Here is a 12,702-nt window from a genome sequence, read left to right on the forward strand (position 1 = left end):
AAGTTCACCTTCATAAACATAAGGATTGAGAAAATGCAGCAATATTAGTAGAACACATCAGTGAAAATTTGAGGAAAATTGGACAATCGATGCAAAAGTTATGAATTTTTAAAATTTTTGTGTTGGAACTGCTGGACGAGGAGACTACTACAGCTTGTGATGTCATATGAGTACAACAGTATAAAGAAAATGTAAAGAAAATTCAACATATTTTCATTTTTTTCTCATAATAAAAGAGCATTTGACTTGCCTCTTTCTAAAGGTAGGGGGAATATTATTACCCATGACATATGTCGGTAACGAGTCAAGGGAATGTGTACTTTTTTCAAAAAATGAAATTTTGTGAAATTCTCTTTATATTTTCCTTATGTAGTTGTACGCATGTGACATCGTACACTGTAGTAGTCTTCTCATCCAGCCGTTACTGCACAAAAACTTCAAAAATTCATAACTTTTGAACGGATTGTCCAATTTTCCTCAAACTTTCAATGATGTGTTCTAGTAATATTGCTACATTTTCTCAATCCTTATGTTGATGAAGGTGAACTTGTCCTTTAACTACTGGAACATATACTTTTAGCAAGCAAAAATATTTGTGTGCCTTATATTTTGAAATTTTCACACATTTTGCGCAAACCAGAAACTTGCACAAAATGCACGAAAATTTCAACACCGCAAAAATGTCCACTTTTACAGTAAATTACAGCTTCAATGAGAGTCATGTTTTTACTCTTCTAAATGAAATACAATCAATGAATGACAGAAATTATTATTATTTTTTTTTAAAGATACAGAAGGTTACATAAAAGTGCATAAATCCTTGCTCAAACCTGAGCCACTGATAATGACTTCTGGGTGCACATAACAGGGGTGGATCCAGGAATTCCGTAAAGCGCCTCTAAAAAAAATTAAGGGGGGGGGGGGCGCATGCACCCTCCCCCATTTTTTTCTTTTTATTTCTTATGTTTTAACAAAAAATAAAGGGGGTGCGCCTTGGATCCCCTTGGATCCGCCACTGCATAAACATGCAAGTTTTTAACAAGTGCGAAAGCTGTAATTGACTAACAAATTGCCCTTTATTGCTGTAGACAAGCACCAGTCACCCGGTGTTTTAGTAGAAGCCATGATAAATGATGGGCATGCATACTCAGGTTGGTCTCAGCTCAAGCCTGCATGCCCGTGATTTCATTTGTTATGGCTACTGCTAAAGCACTGATCAATTCGGTGCTTGCTTATATCGATGAAGGGCAATTTGTTGACCAGTTGCATTAAAAGCAACTCAACGCGAGAAGCGTGAAAGTCTTCAAACCTTGCAGTGGACGATGAGCTTGGAGTGCATGGAGATGTTGCCGGCTCTGTCCCTGATTTCTACCGACACCGGGAGGGCCTTCCCGTTCTCCACACAAAGGTCACCCCTGTCAAAGGTCGGCACAATGATCTCGTGGGGCTCTCCTGTGAAGAGAAAGGCGCCGCTCACATGTCTCATGATCTCCAGGCTACACTGAACAATATCTGCCCTAACAAAACTACAGTACAATCCCTGCATACTGAAGTCCTCTTCTTCTTCTTCCTCTTCTTTCACGTCAGTACATACTGCCGATGGTATTTTATTGTACTTGTGCTTGTCAAGTGCACACATCAAAAGTGCAAGTAAAAAACTCACTCTAAGTGCTGCTAAAAAAGACAGAAGAGGCTTAATGAAGCCTTACTTGTTGCATCCCCTACTTGAAAAATCTCTAGGGAGGTGCTTTGAAGCATACATGGTGGCAGGGAGTGCACAATGTGGCATCAGCTTTTCCTTATGTACCATAGTTACTGTAAAAGTGGATACTTTTGCATGAGTAACTTTTATGCACTCGGCCAGGTAAGATGAGTTTTAATTGTGGGTTTTTAATTCCACGGAAATCAAGACACAAACTACTGGAACATATAGCGAGCAAAAAATAAAACATGCTTTAATTTTCGCACTGGTTTCTGGTTGTGTGAAATGCGTGAAAATTCAAACACAACAAAACTTTCCACTTTTACAGAACATGATTAATTTCTCCAAATATTGGTCTGCAACTCATTCATTTCTAAATTTTCCTCAGACTTGCTGAACTCACAAACAAGGAGGGTAATCAAAGTTGAAGCATATATGGTTCTCCGTCATGACTTGTGAAAATGAACTTCTCGCGTAATCCACTGGAGAATTGTACCAGAGCAAGTACGACAGGTGAACAATTCCAAACTATACACATTTTCATGAGAATTTAAAAACTTCTGAAGTGTATGCAGGTAGTTCTATGGGAAATTTTACCAGGAAATTCTCTAGAAGTTCGCTGTCAGACTTCCGGAACTACCAGAAGCAAAATACCAGGTAGAAAAAAAAAAACTCTACTTAGCTTCTCTTAGTCAGACTGGAGCTTATGATATCTTATCCATCGTGAAATGTATCACATTTGAATTTGAGACAAATTAACAATGAGTGAGGGTCCCTTGAGCCCTCCCCCACCTCCTCCCCCCCCCCCCCCCAAATACTCACCAGGCAGTAGTCGGATCTTGAGCTGCTGGGTGGGTTTCATCAGCCCAGGGACGGTCACCTGGAGTGTGAAATTCTTGCCCTGCGAGGTCCCGATGTCCCCCGACGCCTTCACCCCTTTCACCAGCAGTGTCGTCCCCCTGGCCTCCACTCCCTCATAAGTCAGCTCAAGGCCGCTGTGAGGCACAAATATGCAAAGGATTATTCACCTTGGGAAATTCAGCGACTTCACTACAAACTAGGGATGCATCAAATTTTTACATACTGTATACACCATACAATTCACGAGTCTAAATTTTCACGAATCAGGAATTCCCGACAATTTCGCGAGTCGTTACATTCGCGATCAAGGAGTCTCATTCGGAACGGAGAAGTGTACACGCGTACATCACATTCATATCGGGATCAGAGTCAATATTTTTGCGTATCTTTAATCTCGCGAACAGCACCTGACTCGCGAAATTCGCGAAAATAAACACCTCATGAAAAATTTGGCGTATACAGTACACAAAAACACACACTGTAAAAGGTAATAGTGTGCAGCCCGGGTGAACATGTGTGGATATTTCTTACATGGGAACCGACAGTAAGAACATGCTTCATGGTCCACTGTAAATCTATTCCTTGCTGGAATTGAAGAACTCCAGCTCTGCACACTTACCTGGCCTGCAGCTCGGGCCTGAGGTTGGGCGTGGGCTTGGTCGGGTTGTTGAACTCATCCTGGAGCTGAAGGGGGATGGAGAATGGTATGTCCACCCGAAAGGGGGACTCCAGCATCCCAAAGCTGAACTTGCTTGGCGGAGCCTCTGCATCATAGCACAATGGGTATAATAATGATATAAATAATATATCAATTTATGAAGCTCAAAACCTGCAGATATATATTCTTCTGCGCTGCAAAACCTTCTGATGTGCTTGATGATAATGAACAGTTAAATTAAAAGATGTGTTTTGAGTCGTGACTTAAAGACTGCTACAGTTGGGGATTTCCTGACTTCTAGTGGTAGATCATTCCAGAGTTTGGGAGCTGCACAGGCGAATGCTCTGTCTCCCAACGTTACTTTTGTTTTACGTGTTGGAATTTGTAAGAGAAGAGTGTCCTTAAAACTAAATTATCAAAGGATACACAAAGAAATTAGCAGTTTTCTGGGCCATGATTTTCTGACTTTCAACGAAACAGAAATGTGTCTGAAGATTTGAATTTAGCACTGCAGATAGACTCTGCCCCTAGCAATGAGGGAGTGATCTTATTGGTCAGTGTGCGCATCCTGGTTACTGATTGGTCGTGCATAGACCACTGGCATTAAGCTTGAATGAACATCGTGGAGGTTGCTAGGAGCATACCATCTATTGTCAAGAGGTGAAAACTGTCTTGCCTCCCCTTCATCCCTATTACGTCAGAAGGAAAACTTTGAAAGCGGTTTTCTCGAAACGCCAATTTCCTAAACCACTCAACATGCTCTAATAAAATCATCGCTATTTCCGTAACCGAGTACTTTTATGAGTTGTGTTATAGACATGAAATTAAAGTGAAGAATGAGTGAATAATCTCATGTCACTTTCACAAAATCGACCTCCCCGACTTTCGGATCCTTTTGTTGTAGCAGGTCACAATTATTCAAAATTGATGAAACTCTTGTGTCGAGTAGCTTTTATCATCTTATCTACCCCGATGCAGGGCAATTTGTCAAGCAGTTGCACTACAAAAACAACTAGATGCAATAATTTCAACAATTTGAATGATCACTAATTCATTTACGGATTATTGTGATCTCTCATTTCACATATTACAACGTGCAATCAACACTCCAGGGAAACTTTCTCTCTCAGCTACAAGGCATGACCTACACTGATCATCAAGGGGGCATTTCGTCAAGCATTTTGTCTGAGATTTTTTTTCCTATGTATTTGCTTTCAGCAAGCCAGTTACATGCAAAAGTTTCAGTACCGTGAAATACAGTGTAGTTTCTCAGAAAAAAAAAAAAAAAAAAAAATATATATATATATACATATATATATCAGACAAAACGCTTGATGAAAGCCCTCCTGATGAATTATAATGAAACCACCACAAATGACAAAGAAACCCTCTATGTCCTTGTTACAACCCTCCAAGACAGTCTACTCAAAGCTGGCACCAAGGAAAGTAAAAATATACCCACTTCAAACTTCGTTTGGCGGAGGTATAAAAAAAAACCAAAAAACACACACACACAAAACACAACAACTTCTGACAAGGCTTTCATGAGTGGACTTAAGATGTTGAGAGACGCACGAGGGCGAGGAATCATACCTGTGACGGTGAAGTTGATCTTGTGATAGGGGAGGAGACGCCCCCCAAATTCTGTGGTGCCTTCCTCGTTGAGCACGACCTGAAGTTTGAGGGTGTGGGGGCCAAGGTCTCTCACGATGTCTGGGGGAAAGGGGGGAAAGAAATCACATTTCTCAGTTACACTTTCAAAACGTTAATGACTTATCAAGCCTACGGAAATCTACTTCCAAAGCACTGTATCATCGATCGAAATCATCATTTGGAAGTCATATTTGAAAGAGTCACCCTGCCACTGAAATCTGTGGAAGAGGACATCATTCAATGGGCTCGTTTCATAAAGATTCATCAGTCTCCAGATTGATGTATTTATGATTGACTGTAACGTTCAATCAATCACTTACTATAACAATAATCATGATTATTACTCTCATATTTTCTTCTTATTTTCAACATTTCATCGACTGCCAGTAGAAATTTGCAAAAATTTCATGCTGGGAAAAAGGCCATCGTCTCCAATTTGCAAAAATTTCATGCCACAAATATTTCTGGTTTTACAGTAAACATTCGATAAGAAAAGGGATAGAAAATATCATCAGCTGAGAACCAGAGGGGTGCAATTGCGTTCTAAGATTTGAGCACTAATAAAAGTGAGTCAATTTTCATGAAATAAAAGGCTTATTTAAATCAAAAGTGGGTACATTTCTTAGCACTGTTCCAAAGAACAGGCAAAATAGTACCCTTGTGGTTTTCATTTTTTACATTTTACTGAAAATGAAAATCATTTACAATTGACACCACAATGCAGAGGAAATCAAACTCTACAAGGTGATATCAATAATTAAATACCTCGAAAAATGTGATAATGCCCCTTCTGGTTTTCAAACAGTTGTATGACAAAATAAACGGTGACAATAAAACCAGCAAAAGAAGACAAAATTGAGGGAAGAAAGGTTTTCTTGGATCACTCACCCATTTCCCTGAACCAGAAAGCCCAGTTCTTGTGGTGCTGGCTCATGTAGGTCACAATGACTTTGTCTCCTCTCGTGGCTGGGGGAGAGAGAGTTACAACAGGTTGGTTTGAGTTATGGAGCCTGACAAACAATAACACAGCACACACAACACACAACACCAACACCAACACACACACATGTATACATCAAAATTTACCTAACACCTCATCTCCATACAACAAATAGCAAAGTAAAATTTCTGGTCTCAAAGTTATTATTTACATGGGTATATCTTTATACGATATACTTTAATAGTACTTAGTTGTTCGGCTAGGACAAAGTTTGATAAAGACAAAAGAAACCTGCTTGTGCTTCTTCTAAGATGTAGTAGGTAGTAGAGATGTATTTCTGAGGTTGAAAGTGGAGAGTTCTTCATCAAGTCGGCCCCTTATCTCAGCTACCATCCAACCCCGCTCAAAAAAAAAGGAAAAAATAGAACAGCAATGCTTAGTTTAGAGTATCAACTACCACACACTACTCTTCACTTCACAAAACAAAATCACAAAATGCTGTTGTGACTATGCTAGCCTTTTTATCCACCCTCCTCCCCTCCCCCATCCCTTATAGGGGATGGCTAGTAACTGATCAGAGGGAATCAGTGGGAATGTAGGGGGGTGATTGTCCAATCCTTGTGGGATTCATTTAAGAGTACATTATATATCTATTGTTGTGTGAAAATTATTTGCTTCAGAATGGTCTCATATTCAAGTAATGTGCAGTTCAATGTTTCCATGTTAGCATGCCTGTACAGTGTCGGGCGATCATTATACATTGAACTGCACATTACTTGAATATGAGACCATTCTGAAGAAAATAATTTTCACACAACAATAGATGTATAATGTACTCTTAAATGAATCACACAATGATTGGAACAATCATCCCCCAGCATTCCCACTGATTCTTGCTGATCAGTTACTAGCCATCCCCTTTAAAAGAAAAATTTGATTTGATTTGATTTGATTTATTGTCCAATTTAAAGGAAATACAGATTCATGGAGAAATTCATGGAGATTTGAAATGAAACTTTTCATCCACTCACAGTTCCAAATAATCTTCATTTCGACCTGTAGTTTCTTGGAGCTGTGTTGTGAGCCCGGTAGGCGCCCCATAGCCTGTCCCTTGCGGTTCCTGATCTCAACTTTCATCGGGCCTGCAAGACAAACAAGTACAAAGCCTCTGATAGCTGGACTCAGAGTATCAAAAATATAGTACCATGTCTAGGAGGTTGTAATTGGCTTGGTCATAGTGGATGAGGCATTTTGCTAACAGTGAGTAAGAGTGTGTGTGTGTGTGTCTGCCTGTACGCATTTACATTTCAGTGGAATCTTGGTTGGTGGTTGCTCCTAGCAACCTGTGGACACATTTGCGGTATCCAACGTAGAACAGGTGGCATGTCTTAGCCAGAGTGATATGTTTGTCAGTTTGATTACATTAATATAGATGATGACTGGCGGGGGAGGGAACATACCGAATGTTCCACCCGAAGGGTTTGAAATGCTATTGAGGGACGTTATAAGTCCCGAGACAAAGTCGAGGGACTTATAACCTCTCTCAATAGCATTTCAAACCCTGAGAGTGGAACGTTTGGTACATGTTCCCGACAACAAAAGTCAACATCTGTTATATTATATGGGTTAGTCAAATACCATCATCTGTTATGGGTTGATATTATAGTCAATAGGCAAATTTATCCTATTGATTGCGTGAAAAATATGATCGTTCAATCGTTTGGTAACGTTTGTCATTTGTTACGTGAAAATGTTTTCCCATGGGAGAACATTACAAAAATGTTCTGCCCATGGGGCGAACATAACCAATGTGCCGCCATCACGTGACTGTGTTAAGCCAATCACTAACCAGTATTTGACTAAATCATTTAATATAAAGTGATATCCATCATTATTCTATTTATGCAGAATATGTACTCTCGCTCTCTCTCTCCCCTCTGCCTCTGGTTCTGTCTCCCCCTCCCCCCTCTAATCTCATATAATCAATGACAATTTCATAATAGCATATCAATATGCTACAATTATCATCTTTTAATTTGTAAATTTACTGTGCAAAAAAAAAAATAGCACAAACAAAAGGAAATATAATTATGTTTGTTGAATGTGAGTTTGTGAACAAGTCATAGAATTTTGATACTTGTTGCAATAATGCCAGTTTGAATTACAGACTTACGTATTTCAATGGCATTGAATAAATATTGACCAAAAAAAATGTATGTGTGGGCGTTCTTGTGATGGAAAACAACTACAAGATCCCATGGTGGAGAATATGTGACCGTACATCACAAAACAAACAAAACGTCACAACCCTTGACTTTATGTGGGGACTCAAGAAAGGTAGAACGGGTCAACCGAGTCAATTTTGAGTTTCAATATTTTCTGAAAGAGCTATTATTCTTCTACATTATTCTTGAGTTTGGGATCATAAATTGAATGGGACAGTGAGTTTTCAGCTGTTTTTCTACAACCCCCTATTCATCCTTTTCCTTCAATGGTTGCCCCCATGGTCCTCAGGATCATCACTGACCCTCCTCTGCCTTATGTCTGTCTGCCCTCCTCTGCCTTTTGTCTGTCCACCCTCCTGCTCTAATCCCCCTCCCTTTACCTGTTGGGCTCCTTGCCCATGACCTCCCACCCTCTCCTTTGTTTTCTTTGTTCTTTGTACCCAGCCTGTCCCTGCCTGTTCTTGTTGTGTGAACTCCTTATATGTGATTGCTTTCCCTGCGTGTTTGTCATTTTGCCTCTGACAAAGATTCTGCTACAATCGAAAGCTCAGGCCCCTTTTGACTCCAACCCCCTTTTTTGGTAGAGTAGTGTGATCAAGGTTTTCATAGAGGCCCCTTTTCATTTCTTTAAAATCCTTTGCACACTCTTCACTTTCAACTCTAATAACTTTTGAAAGGATGATGCTACTACTTTGAAAGTTAACAATTATCATAAACAGAATGTGTTAATAGAGCATGTTCAATTTCAGCTTGATCTGGTAATCCCTTCATTGTTGTTACTACAGTGGTTTACATAATGCTTTTTGTCCCATTCATGGCACAGGTAGCACGGCTTAGTAAAGATTAAGCACTTGAATTTACTCTGTACTCAGCAGTTTCTTTTCTCATTTCAAACTTTTCAAGAGTGTGTGCTTTCTTTCCAAGATTTATATAGGTTAGGAGAATCCATTTGAATTGAGTTATACATCATTTTAAAGCTTAGAGTCTGCTCTTTCAGAATCTTTCCTGAACTAAAAATCCATGTCTGGCGACTTTTTGTTGGTTTTGTGGTGCAGGGTCACATATAGTGTGTCCATCTGGAAAACAAGAGAGAATTGGTTGCAACAAGGGCATGACCGGTTATGGTCATTTTTAGCTCTTGTGAGATTGGTGTGTGTTTCGGATGGGTTTGTCGGTGGATGACAGTCCTATCAGATAGATCTGCTTAAAGTGAGAGTTGAAATTGGAACAACCTACTGCAAGAGAACTCACCGATACGCTTGCCTGCTGGTCGCTTCTCCGATTGGTGTATTTCATTTCCCTCTGGCCATGTGATCTCGAGGAACTCGGGCAGCCTGGTGAATCACAGACACAGAAAGACAGAATGAGAGAAATGTGAGACAGACAGAGAGAAGAGAAAGAGAAAGAAATAGATAGATAGATAGATAGATGGATGGACAACAATGGTGAGAGGAATAGATAGATGGTTTGATTGCTTGGAAACCTTAATGCTATACCAGAAGTGTTCTGATTAACACACCCCCAGTCTTGACCTGAACATCAGCTAGGAGCACTGAACTCTGCTATGGAAGGGACGCTAAAAAGCTATTGAATTTGGCGCGCATGTGTTGAAGCCACTGCGGCCATTTTGAGACTCTAATTCCAACCACAGTTATTCCAACCCTTAGGAATGCACGCAGTGCGCTGCGTGCGCTTCCATACTCTGGTTTACACCACATAAACAGTAGAGAATGGGGCCTGCAAGCACGCTTCTTGGTATGGGTCTCAAAATGGTGACCGCCAGCTTCAATGCACAGCGCGTTAGTTCATTCCACAGTAGAGTTCAGTGGCTATGAGTCAACTGGGCCATGTTCACCCCAGCTGCTCTCACTACTCCATTTGCAGACTGTCGCTATTTGCGGCCCAAAGCATGGGCACTGCAGCCAGCGGGCTCAGTTGACTTGCTCCTTAACCCGTTGAGGATGGACTGATTTTGCTGCATCACTTACAGTCAAACCTGTCTATTGCGGTCACCCAAGGGAAACGAAAAAAGTGGCCGTTATAGACAGGTGGCCGCTATAGACAGGTCATCCAACTTTGTGTGCATTGCCTACATGAACATGTATCATTGTTGCATACATCTATAAGTACTTACATGTACAAAGTGTACAAGTATGTGTGCACGTATACACACATGTGTTTCATGCATTGAACAATGCCGGTGTTTATAAAATTGTTGCACATCAGCATGTGTACAGTTGTGAAGAAAGCTCAACACTAATGTATTATTATGACTGAATGAGTGATGAATGCAGCGATGGCGAATAATACTGGCGATCACTAAACGTTGCCCATGAATGACTGGCATGGCTACAAAGTAGAAAAACATGCAGAATTATCGGCTCTTTGGCCGTTATAGACAGATTAAAATCTACCACAGGAAACAAAATTTGTGGCCGCTGGCCGCGTTAGACAGGTGGCCGCTATACACAGGGTGTATAACATGGTTTTTCTCTCGGGGGAAATTTTCAGTGGCCGCTATAGACAGGTGGCCACTATAGACAGGAGGCCGCTAAGGCAGGTTTGACTGTATTTCCCATAGACACCTGCCCGAGAATACTCGGACTCGTCCTCAACAGGTTATCGAGGCAAAGCATCATGTCCCTAGGAAAGGATAATGGGGCATGGGTCCAGGGGTCTGTTCTGGGCAAGTGTTAACACCTCATGTCACTGGCTGATCAATTTCAGTGAGTGTTGCAGAAAGTACCATCTAATAAATCAGAAATATGGAAGAATACCTTACAGTTTCAGACAACTAATTTCTCTGGGAATCTCTTAACCCTAAAAGGGCCGGGGGGCGGAATCCGCCCCCCCCCCCTTGACGTTTCGCGCTATAATTCTGTAACGCGAGAAGGCCTCATCGCGAGGCTTCTTGACTTTGTTTGTTCGAGTCTCGCCCAACTTTTGAGACTAAATTTGCAACGTCTGCGCATAGTTTTGCAAAGCCACGCCCATTTTTGTAACGGAATATCGCCCCAAAACGGGCACAATTTTGTGATTTTGTGTACATTTCCTATGGAAAACAGTGCTCTGATTATTAGAAACCTGATTATTTTTACAATTAATCACTTTCATTGATTAATTTTGTGCTAATTATGGTAGAGAAGTGGTCAGTGACAATTTCCAATGAAAAAAACAAAGAAAAAACAAAATTTGAAAAACAAAGAAATACATAAGAAATTCTGAAAACAATAAAATACATAAGAATTGAAATGAATGTTGGAAGTTTTTGTGATGTACAATTGTTGAATACGCTAAAACAAATTTACAGATCAAAAATTAGACTCTTAACCCTATTCTAACTGGGCTATTTGAGACCAAGTTTTTACTGAGGGGGGGTCAATTTGACCCCCCCTTCAGATCTCGGCCGCTGATCGCGCGATCGCCGCAAAATTTTGCCTGAAGATAGAGCTGGATGTCAACTACAAGATTACATGGTCATACAATAGAAAAATATTGCCTTTCTATTTTAATAAATTAATTATGCAAATTTGTGCATGAAATCATATTTTCACCTGTAACTCCATTAAAAAGACTGGAGGATTGCTAAATTTTTGTGTCATAATTCCTCAAGACACATCAAACAATTTTCGTGTAAAAAAATAGCACAATGGAAATCAATTTCTTTTGTTTTTTATTGTTTTGTTAATTTCTTATGTATTTTATTGTTTTTTCGACCTTTTGTTTTCTATTGTTTTTTTGCCAAAATTTGTTGCAGGCACTTTTTCAGGCTTATCTACACTAGAATTGATTAATTTTAATGGTTAAAAGTTGAAATAATCTAATTTATATCAGTTTAACCAAAAAACACAATTTGCATTGGATTTGCACACGATATCATGAATTTGAGCTGTTTTTTGGTTGACATGCATATGCAAAACATTACGTAACTTCAAAACGGTGCACCCAGACGTCGCAAATTTGGTCTCAAAATATGCGGGAGACTTCAATGAAAAAAGTCGTGAAACGACACGGCAAAATCTTTGCGCGTTGCGAAATCGTGGCGCGAAACGTCGAGGGGGGGGGTCAATTTGACCCCCCCCCCAGTTAGAATAGGGTTAAAGCTTTTAATTAGGCTAAAATATGATCTTGAGCTTAATTTGCATAATTAATTAATTAAAATTACAAATTGATTGTTTCAAAAAATCTTATGACACAATCTTGTAGATTATGACGTGGGTCTCATGCATGCAAAATTTTACTGTGATCGCACCACTGATGGCTGATATCGCGGGGGGGGGGGGGGGCGCAGAATCCATTTCCCCCCCCCCCCCCCCTTTAAACTTTACATTCACATTAGTGAAATCGAGGAGTCACTACAGTGCACTGAAGTTATCAGGAACACGGTTACAATGTAATTCCAGTAATGATGAAGTAAAAATTCAGGTCTAAACATCACCCGCTCCATGTTTTCTATTGTTTGTTCGGTTATGAAATTTCAATGAAAGAAAACCGGCGGTCCCAAAGACTTTGGTATAACGGTAGTTGGCTGTATTGCATATTGTATACACGATATATTTAGCAAGTCTAATTTTTCACGATTCAGGACTTCCCGACAATTTCGAGAGTGGCTGAATTCACATTTGCCCGAGTACAGTACTGAACAGCGAAAAGTACGTGTGCA

The 12,702-nt window shown here is 40.1% G+C and overlaps 1 protein-coding gene across 1 annotated transcript in view; it reads right to left on the minus strand.

Annotated features, from left to right (window-relative positions):
• LOC140239446 (structural maintenance of chromosomes flexible hinge domain-containing protein 1-like) overlaps window positions 1–12,702 on the minus strand; it is a 91,132-nt gene that overhangs the window by 46,034 nt on the left and 32,396 nt on the right. The window contains exons 15-21 of the mRNA XM_072319282.1: window positions 9,291–9,373; window positions 6,846–6,956; window positions 5,763–5,840; window positions 4,815–4,934; window positions 3,183–3,327; window positions 2,525–2,697; window positions 1,310–1,452 (exon numbers count right to left, since the gene is read on the minus strand). Of these exons, the coding sequence (XP_072175383.1) occupies window positions 1,310–1,452; window positions 2,525–2,697; window positions 3,183–3,327; window positions 4,815–4,934; window positions 5,763–5,840; window positions 6,846–6,956; window positions 9,291–9,373 (853 nt within the window). The remainder of the gene's footprint in view (window positions 1–1,309; window positions 1,453–2,524; window positions 2,698–3,182; window positions 3,328–4,814; window positions 4,935–5,762; window positions 5,841–6,845; window positions 6,957–9,290; window positions 9,374–12,702) is intronic.

The sequence above is a fragment of the Diadema setosum genome, chromosome 16 (assembly GCF_964275005.1).
Source record: "Diadema setosum chromosome 16, eeDiaSeto1, whole genome shotgun sequence".
NCBI classification, from domain to species: domain Eukaryota; kingdom Metazoa; phylum Echinodermata; class Echinoidea; order Diadematoida; family Diadematidae; genus Diadema; species Diadema setosum.